Genomic DNA, 25413 nt, shown 5'->3' with positions numbered 1-25413 from the left:
TGGCTGGCCTTAGGCCCCTCCCTCCTTCCCCAAGGCCTGAGCTACAGTTGGGAGGTTGGGGCTGTGTCCAGGCTGTCCAGGGGCCAACCCCCTAGCCCGTCCTCTGTCCCCCTGCTGGGCTGGAACCACACCCATTCCAGCCCAACCTAGGTCTCAGGGCCTCGCTGAACTGACAATCAGTCAGAGGCCCCGCAGCAATGAGGCCAGCTTTCCAGTTTCAGGACTGAGGAGGGGGACGGGGAGGAGGTGGACAAGGGGCTTAGGAAGGCAGTTCCTTTCTGGGTTACCGGGCATTCTGGGGCATGGGAAGGGGAGTCTGGTGGAGGCAGGAGGAATGGGGCCTGAGTGACTGCCTCTCACATGCCCTGTCCTCTCCAGACCCCACAGACAATGGACGGAGCACCTCCAGCCTTCATCAAGCATCAGGAGGGTGCTCAGTGACAGCACCTACTACATCGCATTACAACTCTAGTTTCGGGCCTGTTCCCACTAGACCGTGAGAGACAGGGAGCAGCATGGTGTCAGCACACAGGACACCTCAGTGACGCCTGGCAAATGAGCGCATGGCGAGATGGAGTGAGATGTGCCTCTGAACATTTCACAAGAGCTGGAGGCTGCCCTGTCCCACCATGGCCTTACATACACCTGCACCTCCGTGTCTCCGGACCTCATCTTCCCCACTCAACAGTCCACTGGTGCTCCTCTGAGCTGCCCTGAGCATGGCCTGTTGGGAACTCCTCCAAGCTTGCTGGCTGGCTCAGGGCTCCTGCGGGCTGGGAGATAACGAGCCTTGTGGTAACTTGTAGTGCAACTGTCCAGTGAATGAGGGAACCAAATGGCCACAAACGGTGACAAGAAAAGTTCCCATATGGACGAAGGCAGTATGGCCAGCCTTAGCACAGGCCGTCTTCTGGGTTGTCCAGTCTTCCTTTCCGGTCTTTCCTCTTTCCAGACCCCATCATGACTCCTGGGTACCAGAAAGTTCCACCCACTGAGCAACTTGTTCACATAGCAAGCGGCAGGCAGCAGCCGTGACCGAGGCCTGTCACTTGTTCCAGCACTGCCCAGCCAGGCCTTGGCTCCCAAATGCAGAGCTGCCTCCTGCCAGAATTCTACAGGTGAGGCTCCCGGCAGGTGCAGAGAGTTCCCCAGTAGCCCAGAGGCTGCATGGCTGGAAACACTGCTGCAGGAGCAGGACAAGCCTGTGGTTGGCACCAGATGGGGAGGCCCTGGAGAAGCAGCCTCTCCCACATTTACCTGGGTCTCGGATACCAGAGAAGTGGAGTAGCGTGTGGGAGAGGTCCTGTGAACTCGTCGGCCCTGGGCTTGGAGTAGGGACAGGTTCTAAAGGACAGGCTTCTTGGGCCACCAGGAAGTGCTAGGGCGGGTGAGGCCATGGGCACTGCTGGCCTCCTCTAGCAGCTCACTCTAAAGGCCCAAATTATCTTTGACTTTGGAGCCAGGGAAGGATCACAGAACTTCAAAGGACTCCTCCCTGTCCCTTCTCTCTTCTCACTCACCCCTACCAACCCTGGGAATGAGTTCTCACTAACACAAGGCCAGTCCTACATCTCCAGGCACGGCCAGGCCAGGTCAGGACACAGACATCCACCAGAGTGACCATGTGCCTGAGCATAGCCCACACTTCTTCATCCCAACTGCTCTAGTATCTTCGATCAGACTGCAGCCTGGGCCAGGCAAGGTGGTAAGCTCCTCAGAGTCTTCCTGGGAACAGTGAGGCCCTAAGTGGCTAGAGTACAGTGAGTCTCTAATTGGCTGCCTTCCTTTTCTTCTTTCTTTCCTTACTTCCGTGGATGAACTATAAAAGCCTTGAATTAACTGACCTTGTTGTTCTCGGAAGGAACATGTAAAAACAACCCACCTGGCTGCCCTGACCCACCTCCTTGGCCTGGCCTCCTGGTCTGCTCAGCAGGAAGCAGGATCTGGTATTTGAGCCAATTCCAGATCATTTATGATGACTGGGCATTGAGGGGTTAAAAAAAAAAGCCAGTGGGATCAGGGCCCTGCCCTCCAGGAGCTCCTGTGACAGGTGTCCATGGGCAGAGGAAAGGATGTGCCAGGAGGGGGTGGGCAGATGGTCAGAGGCCAGGGTGGGAAAGCAGCCCCCAGCTGCCCTGGAGTTCACCAAGGTGGACCAATTCCCTCCCATTTCCCCTTAGAAGTGCCTACCTGTGACCCCAATTCTGTTGCCTTCAAGGCAAAGAGAAGGGCTCTCAGGACACTAATATCCAAGCCATGGTTCTAAAAACAGAGGGGTGCTCCTTCAGCCCCATTCTCTGCCTGGTTTGCATGGGCAGTGGGCCTTCTTGGAGCTGGAGCCGGCTGAAGCCAACCCCTTCCTCCCCTTTGGGGAGCCAGGCTAAACCCAGGGGAGCCTGCCTGTCTCATTCAGCTTCCCCTTCCCCACTGTCCCACCTACCTGAATTTCTGGACCTGACTTCTGTCTTCTCTCTCGCTTGCTACCTACTTGACACTGCCTGCACTTGGCCTTGCTTGGGAAAGGGCTGTGGAGTTAAACCAAATTGCACTGAGACCTCCATAGGAAGGTTAAGCTGTTCCCACCTCCCAACTTGCCTCTAAACCTCCAGAAAGAACAACTAGCTTCTTACTGTATGCGGAGGCCATCTGTCATCATTCTCCTCGCATAAGAGGCTTGGGTATTGGAAGACGAATGGCCTGAACTCTGCAGTACTCCTCCCCTGGGGTGGCTGGTGATAGCCAGTTGAGGGGAGAGGGGGGAACGGGCCTGGACAAGTTGGCAGGCATCCCTGTAGGCCCCGAGCTGTGAATGAAGGACTCAGGAGGGGATTCCGTGGGTGGTCCACCAAAAGGAGCAGTCACCCTACTTGGCCACACAATCCCCTAGAGAAACGGGCCTGGGGCCTAGTCTGCCTAGGACAAGGAGTACAGAATCTGATCATTCCTGGAGTAGAACCAGACTCAGTGGCAGCTGGGGATCTAACTGCAGGTCAGCGGTACAAGTACAAAGCAGAGAGAGGTGGGACTTATGGGCTTGGGAATTGGCACCCTCAAGCTCACTGAGGGGTCTGCTGTCCCTGCAGAATGGCCCCAGGGTCCAAATAAGGCCTTCCTCCCTTGGCTGGGAATGAGGGTGGATCCACATGAGAGTCAGAGTGTGAGGGGAGGCCACTACAAGGGCAGGGAAGGGCAGGGCAGGAGAGGATGAATATTAGGAGTGATGCTGGGGCTAGCCAGAAAAAAGCGTTCCTTCCAGGGGGTCCTAAGGCCAGGGAAGGGCCTGCAGGGAATGCTGGAGAGGGACTCTGAGTCTGGCTGAGAAAGAACTCACAGGCTGACCTGGAAGCCAGGCAAGGCCAGGGCAAAAGGGGAAGGAGCTGGCGTATGGGGAGCTTACCACTCTCTCCTTGTAGACAATGTACTTCAACCACTTGAAGTCCTGCCACTTGAAGCCAGCGAGGACAAAGAGAGAATCGCGTTCGTATTGTTCGGGCCGCTGCATGGCGCCCTCAGGGTAGGTGATGCGCAGTGTAGTTTTGCTGCCCACGTCCTTTTCAAAGCCTTTCACGGGTGCTGAGTTCAGTCTACAGAGAGCAGGCCCAGTCAGAGCCTGCCTTGAGCTCACTGCATGTAGTCTGTGGGCTTGTGTTTGGGAGGCACTATGACCCCGGAATTCCCCAGGGGCAGAGAATGGGGAGCCAGGTCACCTGGAGTCACCTAGCTTTTGGAGCCCTTCAAGCCAGGGTTCTTCTTGAGGCTTCTGCTGACCTTAGCCCAACTGGCCAGATGGCCAGATGGTTCTCAATGGACTCAGGGACCAGGGTTTGGGCCAGGACACCTCAGGTGCCTGAGGCACTGCTTTGGGGAGCTCACCTGACCACAATGTCATAGTCATCAATGCGTGACCCCAGAGACTTGTTGGCAAGGACACCTCCATTGCCCACGATGATGCAGCGGCGACAGCTGAGGCTGAGGGGAGAGAGGCAGAGATCTCTGAAGAGCTGTCCGCTAGGTCTCCTTCTCCCTACCCCTTTGGCCCTTGGCCCCATGCCTTTGGCCGTGTGCAGGCTGGAATGGGGGAAGAGCAATGGGCTTCTGGCAGCATTCTGAGGCCAAAGGCATACTGTGGGTAGTTAGGTCACTCGGGACTCTCTGACATACCTAGTCCCAGATACTCTCCAGGAAAGCGTGGGTGTGGAAGGGGCAAGGGCACTAGTTCTGGGGTGGTGAGGAAGGAGCCTCTGGTAAGATGGCCTTCTAGGCTAAAGATTCCCCAAGGGTTAGTGGAGTTCAGGAGAGAGGGCAAAGTGTGCTGAGTTTGAAGGCTGTGCCAGAAAAACAAGCAGAGAGGACAGGCCTGGGGGCACCAGGACCCATGGCTGCGCTTATTTTCAACTCAGAACCCCCCATGCTTCCAGTAGCCACCAGAGAGCCCTATGCATTTTGCTTCCCCCACCTGGGGCTTCCCTCACCCAGGGCCCACTGGCTTCAGCACTGTCACCGCCCCCTGCATTTAAGCCATGGCATCTTCCGCTACCACCGCCACCCAGGCCCTCAGACCTCTGATGGCTGAGGACTGAAATATTTTGCCAAGGGCTTTCAGTCCATGGGGTGCAGGCCCGCTGGAGGGCCTCGCTTATCTGCTCACCACCCCCAGCACATGTGCTGTGCCTGCATGTGAGGACACGATACCCAGGGAAGTCTGACTGGACCTCAACACCTCTGCACATGCCAGGCAACTGAGGGCAGGAGGCTGGGTAGCAAGTGGCTCACCTGTCCAAGGCAGGGGTCAGGCGGTACTCTTTGGTGACTGACAGGATGGCTTTGATCAGATTGTCTGTGGACAGAGGAGGGAGGTTATTGTTAGAGGGTCACTGACGTCCCCATGAAGTGTTTGTGAATGACGTTGGAAGCACATGCTACTGCGTAGGTTGGAGGTGGATAGGAAGGTGGGGAGAGGGGACTCTGGGCACAAGGTTGGGCTGGGCCACTGGCCTAGCTTTCTCCCTGATGAACAAGATGGAAGCAGGGGTACAGGCAGGGACACTCAGCTCTGCCTGGAGCCGGTCCCCAGCGCTGGCATGCAGTTCCTCCCCTCAGGACTCCCCAGCCCTTCCTGGGAAGTCTCCTCTGGCTTTCAAAGGCTCTGCAGTCAGGTCCCAGGACATCCCCAGGCCCAGGACCTGCTCAGAGACAGAGTACACGCTGGACTCACCTCTGTGCCCTGACTGAGCAGACACCAGAGAGCAAATGAGGAGACCACCAACGCTGAAGAGCTCAAGTGTGCCCAGCCAGCTGCCGACTCAGACCCCTTTGCCTCACCCTCTGATATGGTCTTCCCCTCACTTCTCCCCCTAGTACTGCCCATCTCCAACCTTGGTCTTGGCGGGCTGTCTCTTCCTACTTCCTTCCCTCTTCAACCTCTGAGGCCTGACATCTGCCCATCTGCACTCCACTCAGGCTGCCCCCAGCAAGGGCCCAGGACCTCTGTGTTCTCAGATTCACTGAGACCACAGATTCACTGTGACCACTATTCAGACCTCATTCTTCTTGGCCTCACACTGGCTTTGGCCATGGTCATTGCTCTCCTTTCAAACTCTAGCATAATGAGAACATTATAATATACTGTATAATGATACTGGCTTTGGAGTCCAATCCTGGCTTGTGCTACTTCAGGGCTCCGTGACCTTAGATAAATCACTTACTTTCTGTGTGCTTTAGTTCCCCATCTTTCAAACGAAGATGGTAATTCCTACTCTGCAGAGTCATTAGGAAGATAAAAAGATAATGTGCACAGAGATCTAAAGATAAAGTAAGTAAATCGGTACAACCGTGGTGAAGACCATCTTAATAACATTAAGCAAAGATGTAGATGTGCACAGACTAAGATCTTGCAGCTCTCCTCCTAGGTAGATAGCATCAGAACACTCGCTCATTTGTTTAAGGAAACCTGTACGAGAAGGTTCACTGCAGAACTGTTTGTAATAGCAAAATGTGGGAAGCAACTGAAAAGCCCAACAAAGGAAAACAGATTAAACATGGTACACAGAATACTACCCAGCAGTAAAAAATACATAAACCAGTGACCTTTGGCTTTGGGTACTAATACAGATATGTCTGTAAAGCATAAGCAAAAAAATCGATTTAAAACACACACACACACACACACACACACACACACACACCAGAGTATTATTTGTAAAGTGTAAAAACATGCAAAAACGATATCAGATTTTCAATGGATATATAAATATGTCACAAAAATAGATAAAGAGGGATTGAAACGATAACTCCCAAACCAGGATAATGGTCTCCTGGAGAAGGAGGAGAATGGAATGGGAAGGGATACACAGAGCTTTAATTGTATCTCCTGTTTTATTTCTTAAGCTGGGTACACACTGCAATGTATTCACCTTTATTCTTTTCTATATGCCTGAAATATTCCATGTAAAGAAAGGATGCCTCCCGACTTAAAGATAACAACTCCATAATTTTTTTTTAAAAGATGGGGTGGACAACACTGTCAGGTGCAGCCAAGAGGTCAAGTTAGGAACTGAACAGTATCCTTTGGATTTCCCGGGGGCACTGAGCAGTTTCACTGGAATGATGGAGGAGAAGAGAGTGCTCCAGAGTAAAGGGTGAGAACGAAGCAATGAGCACAGTTAATCTTCCCAGGAGGTGAAGGAGAATGGGTAAGGAAATGAACCTTTAAGGAGTGTTCTATACTAAGTGCCTTCAGATGTACCTTATGGAGGGCTTCAGGGAAGGCCACAGACACCCTCCTTTTCCCACTTCCCATTTGACCTCTAAGGAAAAGCATATTGCTACTAATTGCCCAAGGTCAAGGTATGGCTTGGGTTTTTGTTTTCTAGGAGGGGACCTTAGCAGAAAGGGTATAAATTAGCAGGTGCTCTCTTGTTGCTGGCCGATGGGCTATGGACCAGCCTTTCCAGGCCTTCATAGGTTTGTAGGATTGGAGTCTCGAGTGAGGATTTGGGAGAAAAGTAGGCTGCTTAGCTACCTGTACCCAGCAAAAAGGAGTTCTTCACATGGTTCAGCCCTACCCATTAGATTTGCCCTTGGGGATCTGAGGTCAAAACTCCCATTCTAGAGTGTCCTCCTGCTGGTCACTGTCTTCTTTTCAGGAAGGTGTGGACTGGCTGAGTAGAGGACTCAGGTATTTTTAAGTCCCCTGGCCAAATGATATCGTCCCTTCAACAGTTATCTTATTTAATTCTGACCACAACCTAATACAATAGTATTATTTTCTCCATTTAACTGAGGAAGAAATTAAAGCACAGACAGGTTAAGTAACCTGTCCAAAGTCACAGCTGATAAAGAAGTAGTACTGAGATCTGATCCTTGAATGTCTGATCCTAAAGCCCAAACTCAACCATGCCATGAAATAGTACAGGAACTTGACAAGGCATCAGAACCACTAAACGGTCAGAGGTGGGAAAGTCAGGAGGGAATTGCATGAGCGAAGTCCCTAAGGCAATGGAAGGGGACAGTTCTGAGGGCACTGGGGGGACATCAGCCTTGGACAGGGTAAGAAAGAACGGAAGGGGAGACCGGGGTAAAGAGGGGATGATGGAGGAGCCTGGGCGACTTCCTGGGGGATGGCCTCTGTCTTCTCAGGGATTTCCCCCTCATACGTGATCCTCCGGGATGGATCTCCCTGACGTCCTTTCCTGTGATCTCTTCCCCCTTCAGAGCCATTACTGTCCTGCGCTCTAAGTATCTGTGTCTCTACCAGACTGGAGCTTTTTTATGGAGAAGGATGGTACTGTCCATTCCACTGTTGTATACCTGGCCCTGGGCAAGTGGTGGGCTCTGAGTAAACGAAGAGTGAAGCAAGAAAAAGAAAGGAAGGGAAAAATGGAAGGAGAGGGGTGGATCCCCAGCATGGGGACTTCTGAGGGTACAGCCCTATCCTGAGTGCAGGGAGACAGGCTGAGGGATGAGATGTTAATGTAGAGTGGGCCAGGGTTCCCAACGTACCTTGACCTTTGATCCCAAAAGGCGGCACAAATTCCCGAATCCTAGCCCACTTGCGGAAAGAGTCATCCAGGAACATGGGTGCTGGCTTGGAGAACCTGGAATACAACAGGGCTGTTGAGGATCCCCAAATGCAATAAGCTGGGGTATGGACTGGCTCTTCAGTACATCTGTCTTGGCAACAGATCTGCCGGGAGGACCTTGACACTCCAGCACACCCTCCCTGCCCCCGGTCAGTGGGTAGCTGCTGACATAGCTTGTCCAGTGGAACCTGAGTTCAAAGGGGCAGTCTCTATGTGGCCGGCCATAGGGGTAGAGAGGCAAGATCCACTTGCCCTGGATGGAACTGCAGCACGCCAGAAGCTCTCTGGCAGGCGACCCAGGCATGCACCCCACCAGTCGCTGCAGCCCACGCTGTTCCTGCGGTCTGGGAACACGGAGATGACACACTGGCCACGTGAGCAGAAAGATACCCGAAGACAGCCAGGGCATGGAGACAAGAGTTCTGGAGAGAATTCTGGGAGGCGGACTACCCAGGGTGAGGAGGGAGAATTCACAGTGAAGGCGTAGAAGAGCCGCAGGAGACAGACGTTTGGTCGAGAAGAGAAAAATGGGAGCGTCCCATGGCTGAGAGGCAGGGCTGAGCGGAGGCCTCAGACAGGTAGGAGCCTGAGCACCTCTGCTGGCAGAGACCAGGAGGGAAGGCTAAGCTCCTTAGGAGGTGAGGGAGGGACACTAAACACAAGGGGGGTGGTAATGTGGGCCTGGAGGAAAGATGGGGGGGGAAACAGGGGGAGAAGGAAGGATGAGGTGATGCTGAGTTGCGAAGGGAAAAGAACATTTCACTTCTCTTGGGAAAGCCCAAGGAGTGGGCAGGCCGTGGTGCAGGCTTTCGGGGGTGGGGGTGGTGGGCAAAGTCAGAAGGGATGCAGAAGGCAGTGAGGACAGAGGGAAAAGCTACAGGAGAAACCGAGCTCTTTGGGGATGCTTGGACAACACAACCTCACGTGGAAGCAAGCACCCTGGCTCTAAGACCTTTCTCAGGGCACCTGGCAGCCTGGAAGACGGCCAGTACCTGGTCATCTACTGTGTGTTGATTCTCGCTGTGGGGCCTGCTTGGGGCCTTGCTGGCCAAGAATGAATGTGTGGAGGCCTAGGCCTGGGCTCCGTCTCTGTATTTCTAACTCAGTCTGAATCAGCCACTGAAAACCTGAAGACTAGAGGAGAGGCCCTCTTAGCCTGGGAGGTAGCCTTCTGAACGTACTCCAACTCAAGCAAACCTTTCTCACTTCCATCATCACTGACCACTATAATCAGCCTACCCAGGAGGAATAATACCAGTAATCACTTGGACGTCTAATATTATTACAGATTTTGAAGTGAACTTGAAAGAGGCAGAAAACTTTCAATCCTGCTCCCTGTCCCATTACTCATGGCTGGAAAGACGTTGTCAACACTCGACAGCACGGACAGGCCATTCCTGCCGAACAGCCTGCCTCTGGACTTCTGAGTCAGCACACTTCCCTTCTGTGTACAAGGATCATGTATGTCTCTCATACCCAGTATAGCAAATCCAAGTACATTAACATATTTGATGTTTCACCAGAGGCACCGAGGATCCTGGCCACAGCCTATATGAAACAGCGAAGGAAACAAGGTCCCTGGATAAGCCTGGAGCGAGAACCTCTCCTCCTGTGTCAGGAGCTTATAAAATGTTTGCAGGGGCGCCTGGGTGACTCAGTTGGTTAAGCGGCTGGCTCTTGGTTTCAGCTCAGGTCATGATCTCACAGGTTTGGGAGTTTGAGCCCTGCGTCGGCCTCCTCACTGCTTGGGATTCTCTCTCTCTCTCTCTCTCTCTCTCTGCCCCTTCCCTGCTTGTTCTCTCTCTCTCTCTCTCAAAATAAATAAACTTTTTAAAAAAGCTGGAACAAAGTCTTTGCAAAGTTTCTCAGTCAGGCTTGGACAGGCTTTATCTGCTTCCCAATATGTACTGGACATCATATGCTAATAAAATCTTCTAAGGTCTTACCAATGTTCTCAACATATTTTTTCCTTTGCTCTCTTTTCTTCCTGAGAAAGCGCATTTTGTTAATTTTTACTTAAAAAAAACTTATTTTCATTGTAGCTTGTAATATATGCTAATTATGGGGAAAATACTGACAGGTGCACACACATAAACAAACAAACAAACAAATAAATAAATAAAACCCATAATCCTAAAACACAAAGGCAACTAACCTTATGGTATATATCTGTACTGATTTTCCTTTTCCCATATTATTTCTTAAACTATTCTGTAGACTACTTTTTTCACTTTCTTTTTTTCAATTAAAAAAATTTTTTTTAATGTTTGTTTATTTTTGAGAGAGAGACACACACACAGAGTGCAAGCAGGGGGAGGGGCAGAGACAGAGGGAGACACCAAATCTGAAACAGGCTCCAGGCTCTGAGCCGTCAGCACAGAGCCTGATGTGGGGCTTGAATGCAAGAACTGTGAGATCATGACTTGAGCTGAAGTCGGATGCTTAACCGACTGAGTCACACAGGCGCCTCTTTTTCACTAATAATGAAAACATTGCTGTGGAAATGGACACAACTTTCTCATAATACACAAAGGCTAGATCAAACAACAAAAACAATAAGCTGCTGGTCACCTGACACAAGTTGGCCCCCAACAATTGAATGTACAGGATACACAAATGAAAATATGACCAAAAAAGCAGAAGTTGCAACATTAGTGTTCTAGCCTGAATGTCTGTGTTCCCTCAAGTTTGTATGCTGAAATTTCATTTCCAGTGTGATGGTACTTGGACGTGGGGGCCTTTGGGAGGTAATTAGGGCATGAGAATGGAGGCTTTATGAGTGGGATTAGTGCCTTTATAAGAAGAGGCCAGAGAGTTAACTAGCTCTCTTTCCCCCATAGGAGGGTACAAGGAGAAGTCAGCCATATGAACCCTAAGATGCCTCTCACCAGAACTCGACCTTGCTGGCACCATGCTCTCTGACTTCCAGCCTCCAGAACTGTGAGAAATACATTTCTGCTGTTGAGAAGCCACCCAATTTACAGTAGTTTGTTACAGCAACTAGAGCTAAGTAAGTAATGAACAAAAATCACGGGAGAGATCCTGGCAAAAAGCATTAAATGGGTCTGGTAAGTGTTTTTTTAAAAATCTTTGCCTCTAGGGGTACTTGCATAGCTCAGCTGGTTAAGCGGCTGACTCTTGATTTCGGCTCAGGTCACGATCTCACAGTTCATGGGTTCAAGCCCTTGCATCGGGCTCTGTGCTGACAATGCAGAACCTGCTTGGGATTCTCTCTCCTTCTCTCTCTGCCCCTCCCCTGCTTGTGCACTCGCTTGCATTCTCTTTCTCAAAAATAAATAACTAAATAACTAAATAACCTATTTATTTCTTTCTGGTTTTTAAACACTGTCCATCTCACCTTGTTCTTTTATTGGGTCTTTCTGTTTTAGGTGCTTATTTTGTAGACCCTCTTTATTCCTTGACGGATCAAGCCAGACTCCTCTAACATTTCCTTCTGCTACTTGGGTGCACCTTTGTGCAAAGGGTACTCTTTTTTTCTGCTCTGGATATATTTAAAAAACTTTTTATTATGGGAAATTTCAAACATGCACACAAGTTGAGAAACAAAACAGTGAACCCCCATGGACCTATTACTCAGATGCAGCAATTATCAGTCATTATCAATTTTGTTTCCCTTCTACCCCATCTACTCTCTCTGTGTATTATTTTGGAAACTCCCAGAAATTATACCATTTAATCCATAAAATACCTTAGCATTAATTTCTAGAAGATAAAGACATCTTTAAAAACCTAACCACAGGGGCACCCTGTGGGTGGCTCAGTCAGTTAAGTGTCCGACTTCAGCTCAGGTCATGATTTCATGGTTCATGGGTTCAAGCCCTGTGTTGGGCTCTGTGCTGACAGCTCAGAGCCTGGAGCTTGCTTCGGATTCTGTGTCTCCCTCTCTCTTTGCCCCTTCCCTGCTCATGCGCGCGTGCTCTCTCTCTCTCTCTCTCTCTCTCTCTCTCTCTCTCTCTCTCTCTCAAAAATAGACATTAAAATAACCCAAACATAACCACACCTAAACAACTCTTCTTAAAGCCATTATCACACCTAAAACACTACAATTTCTTAATAGCAACAAATCATCAGTTTCAGATTTCTCCTTAATTAATGTTTGTTGTTATTTTAATAGTTGTTTATTTAGATCAGAATGAAAGCATGGTCCACACACTGAATTGGGTTAATCTCTAGTCTCTTTCTAATCCATAGGTTTCCTCCTCTCTTTTTCTCTCTTTGGCCTTTTCATCTTGGCTCCTGAATCCTTCTAACACACTCCAGTAATCAAGGAAAGAAAATGTCCTTGCTTTCTAGTATGTGAAGATGTTCCCAGGTTTGTCCTATATATTTCTTGCCTCCATCTGAAGTCAGTCATTTTCCAAGGAGTCCTGGTTATTGGAAATGGTATTTAGAGACCACCATCTGGGTGGCTGGGTCGCTCATGTCACTATGGTTAGTCATTTTTCCCAGGTGTTTTCAGGGGGAAAAAGCCAGGAAATAATTTTTTTAACATTAATTAATTATTTATTATTATTTTTAGAGAATATGCAGGTGTGGGAGAGGGGCAGAGAGAGAGACAGAATCCTAAGCAGGCTCCATACTCAGCATGGAGACCAACATGGGGCTCAATCCCATGACCCTGGGATCATGACCTGAGCCAAAATCAAGAGTTGGACACTCAACCAACTGAGCCACTCAGGCACCCCATAAACAGAAAATACATCATGCATTTATACTAGTATTCCCAACCCAAATTCAGGATTACAAGATTCGTACTTACTTTTTCTTATTTAATAGCCTTATTGAGATATAATTCACATGTCATAAAAGTCATCTATGTAAGCTTCCTTTATATTTGTATCTCTTTTCAATCAAGTAGACATTCTTGCCTATAGTGATAGCAACACAATTACTTATCTGCTTTATCTTAATACATATTTACAGATAGATACATGTAGAAAAATATATAATATTTTTAGCATAACATTACTAACACTCTCATTACTGAAAACAATTTAAATACAGTTTCTTTACAGTTCTTTTTGTCTCTGGGTATACCCTATTAGAGAAGTACAGACAAGTGACGGTGCTTTTGCCACTTGAAATAATTCTGCTGAGTTTTAATTCGTTAATGATACGCAGTTAAGTCCATTTGTTTCATTTTGCTTTTGCTTTTTAGGGGTTGCTTATACCCCATTTTTTTTAACGTTTTATTTATTTTTGAGACAGAGAGAGACAGAGCATGAACGGGGGAGGGGCAGAGAGAGAGGGAGACACAGAATCGGAAGCAGGCTCCAGGCTCTGAGCCATCAGCCCAGAGCCCGACGCGGGGCTCGAACTCACGCACCGCGAGATCGTGACCTGAGCCGAAGTCGGCCGCGTAACCGACTGAGCCACCCAGGCGCCCCAACTTATACCCCATTTTAATTTAATTTTGTTTTATGACGATATAACACTTTACCTAGTGCCAAACTAAATTCACAAAACAAGATACATTCAGAGGAGTCTGACATTTATTTCTGCGTCTGACTTCTGTTGCTTCTATTCCCCTACAGTATTTATTTTTTATTATTAACTTCATTTTATTTGTATTTTATTCACATTAGTATTATTCCTACAATGAATTCATTTTTATTTTACCCTTCCTTTTTTTTTTTTGAGGTGAGCAAATACACAGTACATATATGTGTGTGCAGAGTACTACCATTCCCTTCTTTATTCAATAAAAATAACATATACTGTTTCGCCTACTGAGGTGTTTTTTTGGTTTGTTTGTTTGCTATACAATATACTGTGGTAATCACTCCATAGTAGTATGTAGAATTATATACTTGATAATATTATTCAGTCCCCTGAGTTGTTGCAATCTTGTGTAAAGTAGGTTCTACCAACAGCGGTTACAGTGAATAACTTCATGCATATGTCTTTTCTCTTTGCCAACGTATCTTTGGAATAGATCCCGAGGAGTGGGTTGGTTGGGTCAAAGGGAAAATGCACATAAGTAATTTTGCTCCATGTTGCCAAATTACGCTCCACAGGGATTGTGCCCCACCAGCCATGTAAAAGTACACTGTCAAACACTGCAATTCGGCCAGTCTGATAGGAGAGAAAAGAGTATCTCTGTGTTGTTTTCATTTGTATCTCTTTTAGTGTAAGTGAAATTGCACATCGTTATATCTATAAAAGGGCCATTTGCACTTCTTTTCTATTACCTTGGTTCCTATCTGTTGCCCATTTTTCTATAGGATTACTGATTTTCCCTTTTTTTCTCCCAGCTTAAAAAAATTATTTTAATGTTTATTCTATTTATTTTGAAAGAGACAGAGAGAGCGTGCAAGCAGGGGAGTGGCTGAAGCGGGGGGGGGGGGGAGAGAGAGAGAGAGAGAGAGAGAGAATCTCAAGCAGGCTCTGTGCCATTAGCACATGCGCCTGATGTGTGACTCACAAACCGTGAGATCATAACCTGAGGTGAAACTAAGAGACGCTTAACCAACTGAGCCACCCAGATGCCCCTCTCCCAGATTTTTTGAGATATAACTGACATCTAGGTGGTGTCACTGTGTAAGAGTATGATGTGTTGGTTTCATATACTCATATATTACATTATAATCACCAACATAGTGCTAGCTAACAATCTTCCCTTTTTTGACACCCTGCGTATATTAAATATATAAACCCACTGAGACACAATTACAAATATTTCTCCTAGTTTGTTTATTTAACATTGACTTGGCTTATGGCATTTTCTTGCTTTCTTTTTTCCCCTCATTTTTTGCAATAGGTTTTTTAAAAATGTAGTAAAATTTGTCAACCTTTTACCTTATTGTTTCTGGATTCTGAGTCTTAGTTAGAAAAATTCTCTTCATTCTCAGGTTATGTCTCTTTCCTGGCTAGAATCCCATCCATTTCTCCTGTCTTTCTTGCCAGGACCCTGGACCCCCAGTTCCACTGTCTTTTTGCCCCATCCATTAGGCAAAATCTACCCAGAGATTAATCTAACCCTACACTCTTGCATTCTTTGTACTGCTAGAACACACACACACACACACACACACACCCCACACTGACGTGAACTGATGCCAATACAAAGTCATAGACTTGAACCTTAGGCTGGACCCTCAACTTTGCTCAGTAGCTATTCCAAACCTTCTCCACACTCCACAAATGCTCTATCCTTTCCAACTTTGTTTAAGCAGATTATTTCTTCTCTCACTTCACAGCCCAATCCAGGACACTCAGATAGGAACTCATTCAGTTTCCTGCTTCCTTATCTCACCCTTTCGCCCCCCAAAGTTGATCTCTTCAGCATGCTCTGGTTCCCTTTCCTGTTTGTCGCCCCCCCACCCCGCACCGCACCCCGAGGCATACAATCAAGCTCAGGTCTCTGTTATGTGAAAACAAACACACAAACCCACTCAACAAACTTTCCTGACCACATACCCCTTTAGCTATCCATCTCTCGCTCTCTCTACGCCTTCGTGGCGAGACATCTAGAAAGAGCAATGGCTATTCTGTCTCAACTCCCCCATCTCCTGTTCACTCCTTAATCTAACGTAATTGGGATTTACTCTTCTGAGACTACTATCACACTCCAGCACGGTGCACTATTTGTAGCTCCCTGAACATGCTGGTCTTCACGCGCTTACACGTGCAGTGACCCCTCCCCCCCATTCCCCAATCCCCTCCCGTCTCTATCTGCCTGGAAAATCCTTTGTTATTCTTTCAGTTTAAAGGCTATTTCCTCTGGACAACCTTCCCTGCTGCTCCCAGGTAGGCCTGTCGTCTTCCTACACTGTTTCCACTGCACTTTGCTCAGCCCCCATGAGGTGGCTCAGTGCCTGCAGAGGCCTTGGAAGCTGAGCTAGGGGCCATAAACAACAGGAAATGGGGTGGGGTGATGGTAGAGGTGGTGCATGTATGTGTGTTTGTGTTAATTCTGCAGGTGGCCTGGGCAGAGCCTCATGCTACACCTGGGACAGAACCAGGGGCTTCTGTCCCGAGACTAGTGTGCCAGTGTGGGGGCCTGGCCAGGGTGGAGGTGGCCTCCGAGGTGCAGAAGGACTGGTCAGACTAGCGGGGGTGTGGGACGCCTGACCTGCTTGCCCTGGCCTGGGGGGTAGCAGGGTAGGGTGGGGCAGGCTCAGGCAGACGGGCCCCAGCCTGCCAGCCCAGGGCTCCAGCACGCGAGGCAGCCTTAGGATCAGGTTTCAGTAGGGTGTGTGAGTGCGTGAGAAGGAACAGGGGAAGGAGGAGAGGGAAGTTGCACTGGAACCTGTCCCTCTTTTCTCCTTAGATCCTAGAGCGTAGTTTGGAGACTTGTGGCACTAGGAGGGCACATGATGAGGTGGGTCTGACCCCTGTGCCTCTCATAACAAGGCTGTGACCGCAGGAACCACAGGCTGCCCTGTCCACAGACCTACAGACTCTATCCAGCTAGCAAGGCAACCCAGGGCCCTCTGAAGATAGCTTTCAGCTCATTTTATGCCCAGTGGTGTGACTGAGGCGCAGTGTAGAAGGTGAATGCCCCCAACTCTGGCTCATCAACCTAAACCACCACTGAAGGTCCAGCACTTAAAAAAATTTTTTTAATGTTTATTTATTTTTGAGAGAGACACACACACACAAAGTGTGAGCGGGGAAAGGGCAGAGAGAGAGAGAGGGAGACACAGGATCTGAAGCACTGAGCTGGTTAGCACAGAGCCCAATACAGGGCTTGAACTCACGAACTGTGAGATCATGACCTGAGCCGAAGTTGGACGCTTAACCAACTGAGCCACCCAGGCGCTCTGAAGGTCCAGCACTTTAGCCTGTATCCAGAGACCAGCAAGAAAGGTGACTGGGTCTTATCAGGGCGTGAGGAGTACTTATACGTGGGCACCAGCAGACCCAGAGAAGGATCTCCCTCCTAGCTCCCACCAACCAAACTGAAAGAGGAGCCTCGAGATGTGGGTTTGCTGGATTAGGATAACACACATCTTCTGTTCTCCATCTGTGCCCGTCTGGCCCTCTAGCTACTCATCCCAGTAAGTGTGAACAGCCTAAGCAGCCCAAGGGACAAAGGGAAGACAGAACCCAGCAGTGGGTCCTGAGGACCAGGGGCCACAACTAATCTGTCTGTTAGATTCAGCCATAGACCTTGGCCCCCCAGAAGTGAGATTGTCATCCAGCAGGGTGAAGGCCAATCCCCACAGATCCACTGTCCCAGAACCTGTTCTGGGGAGTGGGGAGGTGGACAACACAGAGAGACATGGGCTTTCTAGAATCTACCTGGTCTCGTTTGGGATCTTGTTGCAGCAGCCCCACCACAAAAGGCCCTGCACAGTAAGACCTTGGTATACATCCAAGCCAGCAAGATGAGCACTTCCTAAATGCCTCGCAAACTTCTGTCTTCCTGCATATTTCCCTCACTGACCACCTGAATGGGTCCCCTGGAGAACAGGAAGAGAAAGGATGGTCAACCCGTAGGGCAGGTGGACATATGTCCAGGGAGAAGCAGCACAGAGGTAGAGAACACAAACAGCAGGTAACAACCAACAAGTCCTGTTCCAAACATCAGCACGCAGTTCCTGCCTCCTTATCCTGTGTGGGACTAGATGGAGTGGAAAATGCCGCCCTATCCAACAACTACTGGCCTACTCGGCGCCAGCCCCTGTGCTGAGTGCTGGCTGGGGCCTAAAGGAAAACCAGCCCTGGCCCTTCCCTTCAGGAGCTAGTAGTAGACACAGGTAAACAAATAATCATAAAATGCGTCTGTACATCGTGCATCGTGTAACAGGGATACAAAGGTCTTAGACCGACTTAGGGCTACAGGAGAATCTTCGTGAAGAAGATGACAACAAAACTGAGCAGGGCCTTGAAGGACAAGTAAATGAGCCTGGTGGAGAATGTTAGGAGGAGAGTTCCAGGAGAAGGGTAGTGTAGGAAAAGGCACAGGAGAGAAGAGAATCTTCCCCTCAAGGTATCGCTGAGGCCAGACAGAGTAAAGCAGCATGTACCAGGGGTTAGAGTAGCTCAGCCTGGTGACCCCTCCCAATGAATCTGCCCTCTAGTCCCACCCAGGGGGTGGAGCAGTGCGTGAGGAAGGAAGGAGGTGGCGAGTGTATGCCGACTGGTGTAAATAAAGCAGTTGAGGTGTAAACTCTGCACGGAGGGAAAGGCCAGGGCAGGGCATGCATCAGCCCCGCCGCCGGGGTTGGCCTGGTGCCCTGACGCTGTGTCAGGACCAATTTCAAGCCAGATCATCACTGGAAACTCGGGCACTCGGTTCATGCTCTTTCTTGTTGACACCTTGCAGTGGGTATCTGCATTCCTTCCCCCTCCCTGAGTTAAACGCAGGCTACTTTTCATTCCGTATGGTTCCACTGAGCTGACCTCCCCTCCCCTCACTGCTGCTGGGAGGAGCGCATGTCCCAGACTGGCCAATCAGGACGGTTCACCCGGAACCAGAGTAACTGGCTTAATGGGCAGGCACCTGATCCAAGTGGGACAAATCAAACTCTTCTCTGAGGTTTAATATTTGGCCACTGGGGGATATGGGAGTCTCTTTTTCTCTGAGATAGTGAGCTGTCATGACCATCTAAGCCAAGAACAGGGCTTGTACAAACTGCAGCCCATAGACCAGATGCCGGTTTCTATAAATAAAGTTTTATTAAAACACAGACATGCGGGGCGCCTGGGCGGCTCAGTCGGTTGGGCGTCCGACTTCAGCTCAGGTCACGATCTCACGGTCCGCGAGTTCGAGCCCCGCGTCGGGCTCTGGGCTGATGGCTCAGAGCCTGGAGCCTGCTTCCGATTCTGTGTCTCCCTCCCTCTCTGCCCCTCCCCCGTTCATGCTGTCTCTCTCTGTCCCAAAAATAAATAAACGTTAAAAAAAAAAAATTAAAACACAGACGTGCTCATCCATTTACCTAATGTCTGTGCCTGATGTCACGCTTTACCAGCAGAGTTAAGTAGCTGTGGCAATCGTTTGTGGCCCACAAAGCCAAAATATCTACTAACTGGACCTTTAAGAAAAAATGGGCTGACCCTGGGCCTAGAGCTGCTGGAGCCATCTTCCTGGCTACATAGAGAAAACAGTCTACATAACAGGCAAACCAAGATGAACCCAGAGCCAAAACACTGGGAGAAAGACACTGTTTGGGTCCCATATTCAGGCGAGCCTGAAGATAGTTCAGCCCCTTGATACAGGTTTCTATCCATGACAGCTGCTACCTAGAGGAAAAAGTTTAAGCTCTTTCGTCTGGTTTATGAAGCCCCTGTGATCTGGCTCCTGTCTACCTCTCCTGCCTCAGATAACCCCTCCTCCCTTTCCCTAAGTGCTACCCATACCCAACTATGTAGAGTTTCTGTAACCTGCCAGACTCTTTAATGCCTCCATGCTTTCATACATGCTATTCCCTTCGCCTGGAATTTTCTTCCCCTTTTCATTCACAGGCTGAATTTCTGCTCATTTTCAACCGGACCCCAGCACCTCTACCTTCTGAAGGTAAGAGTCCTGGGGCGCCTGGTGGCTCAGTCGGTTAAGCATCCAACTCTTGATTTTAGGTCAGGTCATGATCCTACGGTTTGTGAGATCGAGCCCCGTGTCGGGTTCCATGCTTTCAGTGCAGAGCCTGCTTAAGATTCTCTCTCTCTCTCTTTGCCTCTTCCCCACTTGTGCTCTCTCTCTCAAAATAAATATTTTTAAAGTTTATTTATTTATTTTGAGAGAGAGAGAGCAAGTGGTGGAGGAGCAGAGAGAGAGAAAGAGAGAGAGAGAGAGAAAATCCCAAGCAGGCTCTGCACGGCCAGCACAGAGCCCGACACAGTGCTCAAACCCACAAAGTCACGAGATCATGACCTGAGCTGAAACCAAGAGTCAGACACTTAACCAACTGAGCCACCCAGGTGCCCCTCTCTCAAAATAAATAAACTTTAAAATAAAATAAAATAAAATAAAATAAAATAAAATAAAATAAAATAAAATATAGAAATAGAATAAATAAGATAAAATAGAAAAAATAAAATAATAAAATAGAATAAAATAAAATAAAATAGAATAAGTAAAATAGAATAAATAAAATAAAATAGAAAAAATAAAATAAAATAAAATACAATAAAGGTAAGAGGTCTTCCCTGAGTCACACAGGGCTGACGGGGCCTTCGTCTGGTCTCCGTGGTTCCTTGTGCACTCTGTCCTCATGGCACTTACCACACACTAGTGCAATTGCCTGTTTCCCCACCAGACCGTGTGGTAGCCCTGGCACACGGCCAAGCACACACAGGTGTTCTGCAAACGCCTGCTGGCCAGAAGCAGGGGGAGCAGCTCAGGTGGGGGACTCCACAGTGTGGACCCTGGTGGGCCACTCCAGGCCTAATTTTTGCTCCGCTATTGAGGTCTGGGGGCTGCCTTCTTGGGGCTTCTCATGGAAACTTGGATCTCCCTGCTCCAAAAGGCCAGGCTTCTAGCGACGTTTCTATTGTTTCAAACCAAACCCCTCCTGAATCTGAAACACGGCCAGCTACTGCCCCTCGGCCTGCTCTAGGACTGTGGCAGACAGACTGGAGCCACATGTATGACATGTATGACAGGCAGGGAGGCCTATGCTGAAGGAGGAGAGGAAAGGCTGAGCCAGGCGCCCTTCAGGGAGCAGTGCCCAGGCTCCTGCTTGACAGAGCTCCCACTGACGATGTTGACAGCCTGTGCTCAGTGTGGATGAAGGAGGGGGGGAAGGGGCTGAGACTTCCTAGCGAGGGGAGGGAAGCACGGGAGGCAAAGGGGAGAACTGTGAGCTGAGAAGCTGCTGAGAGGCAAGCACTCCTCTCCCTGTGAGAGCGTGGGTGATGGCCAGACTGCCCATGGGGGCCATGTGTCTTTGGTACCCACCATCCATCTCGTCAACGTGTGCTACAACAGCTCAGAGTCCCTGCCTTCGAGGATGATGGGTAAAGCAGCCAAGCACAGAGAGACACAGCTGTGAAATATCTGACAAGGGCCACAATAATCACAACAGTAATGACAGCAGTTTACAGTTATCGAGACCTTACTACGTTCTGGACGCCGCTCTAAGTGCTCTACGCGCATTATCTTTTTTCATCCTCACAACACCCTCATGGAGTGGCACTACTTGCACCCGTATTTTTACTGATCACACTGCCTGTGGGAATAGAATACACTCAAGCCACCCACCCCTCTGGGAAGCACTTATTGGGGCTGGAGAGAGGACCGAGCCAGACTGCAGGGGACTGAGGAGGGAGAGCAGTAAGTGTTCAGGAGAGCTCAGGCCATTTCTAAAGAAACTTGGTAGTGAAGGAGAAGACAGAAATAGGATGATAGCTGCTGAGTAGGGGGGTGGGTAGGCAATGAGCGGGGTTGTATCTGGCCAGAAGGAGACGAGCAGAAGAGAGAGGGGGTGCAAGAGACGGGGCAGGGGGACAAGGGAACGAGGCCCAAGGAGGGTGGGGGACAGGATCCAGAGTAGAAGGGGAGGGACACAGAAGGCAGGATACCTTCTCCCTGGAAACAGGGGGGCAGGATGTGAAGATGGCCACTCTGATAGGTGCAGCTACAGACAGGGGAACCTGAGAGAATGCTTCCCGGACAGCCTCTTTGCTCTGGGAAATGCCTGGGGCTGGGGCTTTGGGGGATTGTGGGTATGAAGGTGTAGACTGCAGTAATCTGTGAATGGTGAAGACTGGAACAGTCACCGTGATAAGTCTACCAGGGACAAGGAGCGCTGAGCAGTGCTGACACTCAGGAGAGGCTGAGGCCACGGAGCCCCAGTGGGGCCCATGCATACGTTGTGTTCTCCATCAGCAGCTCAGCGGCCCAGAAGCAGAAGCAGAGACATGGTTGGAGGAATACAACAAGCATGGGCATTGCTGTATCGGGTTCGTTGGAAGGATCGGTACATAACAGAACTCAGAGAAATGATGAGAGTACCACTGATGCCTAAGCCCATACTCCTTGCTGCCTTAGGGCCTTTACTCTGCCTGGAACGTTCTTCCTCCAGATATCCATTTGGCCTATTCCCTCTTCTCCCTCCAGTCTTTATTCAAATGTCACCTCTCCCACAAGGTGAACTCTGACCATCCTATTTAACACTGCAATCTGCTCCTACCCGCCTACCATACTTTCTTTTTTCTCTACAGTATTTATTTTGTTCTGATTTACTAAATAATTTCCTGATTCATTGTTTAGTGTCTGTGCTTCCCTGGTAGGACATAAGCTTCGTGAAGGTAGGATTTTGAGGTGAGGACATTATCCTAGATTATCCAGGTGAGCCCTTATGCATTCACAAGTGTCCTTATAAGAGAGAGGTGGAGAGAAGTTTTCCCACATGCAGAAGAAAAGGCAATATGACCACAGGGGCAGAGCCTGAAGTGATGTGGCCACAAGCCAGGGAACATCAGCAGCTATGAGAAGCTGGAAGAGGCAAGGAACAGATAATCTCCGAGAGCATCCCAAGGGAGTGTGGGTCCTGCTGACACTTTGATTTGTGCCCAATGATGCTTATTTTGGACTTCTGGCTTCCAGAACTGTGAGAGAATAATTTGTTATAGCAGCTACAGGAAACTCACACAAGTACACTATTTTCTCAGGCCCAGAGATAAATGAAATTCTTAGAAGAAGGCTTCAGCCATTTTTTCCCCTCTGTTTAGACATAGTGATAGTGAATGAGCAGAAGCTGTCTTGTCGTATGAGACCTCTTGCCCTCAGAGGAGAGGGCTGGGGCAGGCAGTCCAGGGGAGGGGCACAGGGCAGTTGTTGCTGACCACCATCTACTCTGCATCCCCCCGCAGCTTACGGGCCCAGGAAGGACTGGAAAAAAAAGACTAGAAAACATGACTGTCTTAAATACCCAGATGCTTATGCCCAACTGGTGGTTGCCAAATTTCCGTCTCAAATCCAGACCTATATCCTGTGCTCAAGACTTATTATCCAGATGCATCTGGAGTGTCTTGGCCAAGATATCTCACTGGCACCTGAGTTCAACATATTTTTAAAAAGGAATCCATGATCTTCCCCTAAACCTATGCCTCTTCTCTTTTGTTCAGTGAAGAGCACCCAAGTCACAGACTAAGGGGCAACCTACCTGGCTGCTCGCTGCTTCTGGGGTCTCAGGGTGGCCTCGCTGCTTCTATCGGCAGGGAAGCTGAAGGCTGTGCCATCTGTGCTGGCCACAGAAGCCTGAGCCTCTGACCCAACGTGCTGGATTATGTCACACACCTCTTCACTGGCCGAGGGTGGACAAGGCATCAATGCAGACTGCTCTTGGAATTTCCTCTGCAGGCCGCCCTGGGCCCTAGCTGGGCATGCTGTTCCTACAGGGAAGTACTCTAGCCGTCTTCTTTCGTCCAAGGGCCCCAGCTTTGCTCTGGACTTTGGAGACTTTGGGTGAGGCTGCACGGGCGGGATGTTCTCTCTCCTAACGCTACACCAATTGCCAAATGGAATGGGTCAAGCTAGTGACAGACGGGAATCCCACCAGTCACAGTGTTACTGTTCAGATCCACAGAGAGAACAGTCTCACAATAAGAATTCCAGCCCACGTGAAACACAGACGCGGCTACTTGCACTATTTCCGCCACCTTTTGCCTCCACACAGATGGCCTGGCCCCTGCAAACCCAAGAGGCCCTACATCTGCACAATAAGCTGAGAGGTGTCCCGAGAGACAGACTCTCTTATCACCATGTCTTACACTTACCGCCATATCCTTAATACTCAGGAGAGCACCTAGCATATTGTAGTTAATCAGCGAACAAATGAATGGCCAGCCACAACATGTGGGCCCTGCACATGAGGCAGGGATCTGTCAGAGCCGTAAACCAAATTGAACCAGCATTCAATTTCCTCTTTCACATCCATCCATCCTGTGCTCCGCTACTTAGCTCTGCATGGCCATCTAGCCAACCACCCGGAAGGAGGACCAGAGACTTGCTAGAGTCATTCCATGTACTTTCCCAAGACACACATTGCTAATGCCTGGTAGAATAAAGGGTCCTGCAGACAAGCAGGCCCCAGCCCATCCTGTCCTTCCTTGGAAGATCTTCAGATTGCGCCGTTATCCCTAGAGTAACTTGTTCCGTTGATCAAATTTTTGGATCAATAAGTGATGCGATGCTTTTGACTGGTTAGTCTAGATCAAAATCACTCGGAGGTTGTTTTATTCTCCGAGGTCACCCCAACCTAAATTGTTGACTCATGGTGAGGTCTGTTGCCCCTGTTGGTTGATTGATAAGGTCTCTTTGAGCCAGTTAATCAAAGCTCCATAGGGTCTTCTCGTCTTCTTATTATATTCCCGTCTCTTCACGGGAAGGTCAATTTCACGGATTGGAAGTAAGAGACAGTAAAGCCCTCGTGTGGCCATTCATACAAGACCCTATTTAGGGAACAAGTGATTATGCTACAGAAGTTTCATATCATTGATATCATTGACCTAGGTTCAAATCCCTAATCTTACCTACTGATACCTTATAACAGCCTCTGTGACTTAATCTCTTATACTTGACAGCCGAGACCCTCACTTCTGATGCTTGACAGGCTCTCTTCCCCTTATGACCTTTGCTGACTTTTTGATCTCTGCCAGCCTTGACTGTGGCCATAGACTGGTACCCAGATTTGGTGAAGTCTAGCACCACCTTCCTTAGCAGGCTCCTGTGCCCTCAACTCCAGTCTCAGTGTAAAATAAAGTGCAGAAGAGAAACCCTAAAGCAGTTATTGTCAGTCTCAATACTTGTAGCATATTCCTTCCTCACAAAGCCAGGAACAGGAAAGATGAGCTTCCATCTAAACTAGAAACTGGTAAACTCCAAGGGGGGGACCTGCCTTGACCTCCCCTCTCCTGGTGATCTTATTCTCTACCCCACCTCACTTATTTACTCCTAAATTATACCCTAGACCGGGTCATTACTGATAACCGAAGTCCTCTCTAATCCCAATCTCAAACTGTCTCTCTGGCCACTTCCACCTCTTGTAAGCACAGCTCACCTACTCTTGTAGCTAAATTCCCATCCTTCAACCCACTAGATCTTCAAGCCATAGGTTCTGCCATCTTTTCAATGTCCTTCAGCTCCTTCTGTTCGCACTGTAATTCTTACCCATCTTGAATTACACATCAATCATAATAATCACTTCCTTAATTCACCCTCAGCTTCTTCGCTCCTCTCTCAGTCAGCTAAAACACAACCGTGGCTAAATTCTGCTCCCTACCTACTCTGGGCATGTGCCTGCACAGGTGAAGGAAGCTGGCTGGAGAAAGATGCACACTGGTTCATCTTTTTTTTTTTTTTTTAAGATTTTAAAAAAATGTTTATTTATTTTGAGACAGAGAGAGAGCAAGAGAGTGAGCA

At 49.0% G+C, this 25413-nt stretch overlaps 1 protein-coding gene across 5 annotated transcripts in view; it reads right to left on the bottom strand.

Annotated features, from left to right (window-relative positions):
• The window catches only part of ST3GAL3 (ST3 beta-galactoside alpha-2,3-sialyltransferase 3), a 201996-nt gene that overhangs the window by 20745 nt on the left and 155838 nt on the right, over nucleotides 1-25413 (bottom strand). For all 5 annotated transcript variants that reach the window (XM_043574705.1, XM_043574703.1, XM_043574706.1 and 2 more), the window contains 4 exons: nucleotides 8002-8096; nucleotides 4774-4837; nucleotides 3874-3969; nucleotides 3398-3584 (listed from right to left, as the gene is read on the bottom strand). In XM_043574705.1, the coding sequence (XP_043430640.1) occupies nucleotides 3398-3584; nucleotides 3874-3969; nucleotides 4774-4837; nucleotides 8002-8096 (442 nt within the window). The remainder of the gene's footprint in view (nucleotides 1-3397; nucleotides 3585-3873; nucleotides 3970-4773; nucleotides 4838-8001; nucleotides 8097-25413) is intronic.

The sequence above is a fragment of the Prionailurus bengalensis genome, chromosome C1 (assembly GCF_016509475.1).
Source record: "Prionailurus bengalensis isolate Pbe53 chromosome C1, Fcat_Pben_1.1_paternal_pri, whole genome shotgun sequence".
Classification (NCBI taxonomy): domain Eukaryota; kingdom Metazoa; phylum Chordata; class Mammalia; order Carnivora; family Felidae; genus Prionailurus; species Prionailurus bengalensis.
This window is presented reverse-complemented; position numbering and strand designations above follow the sequence as displayed.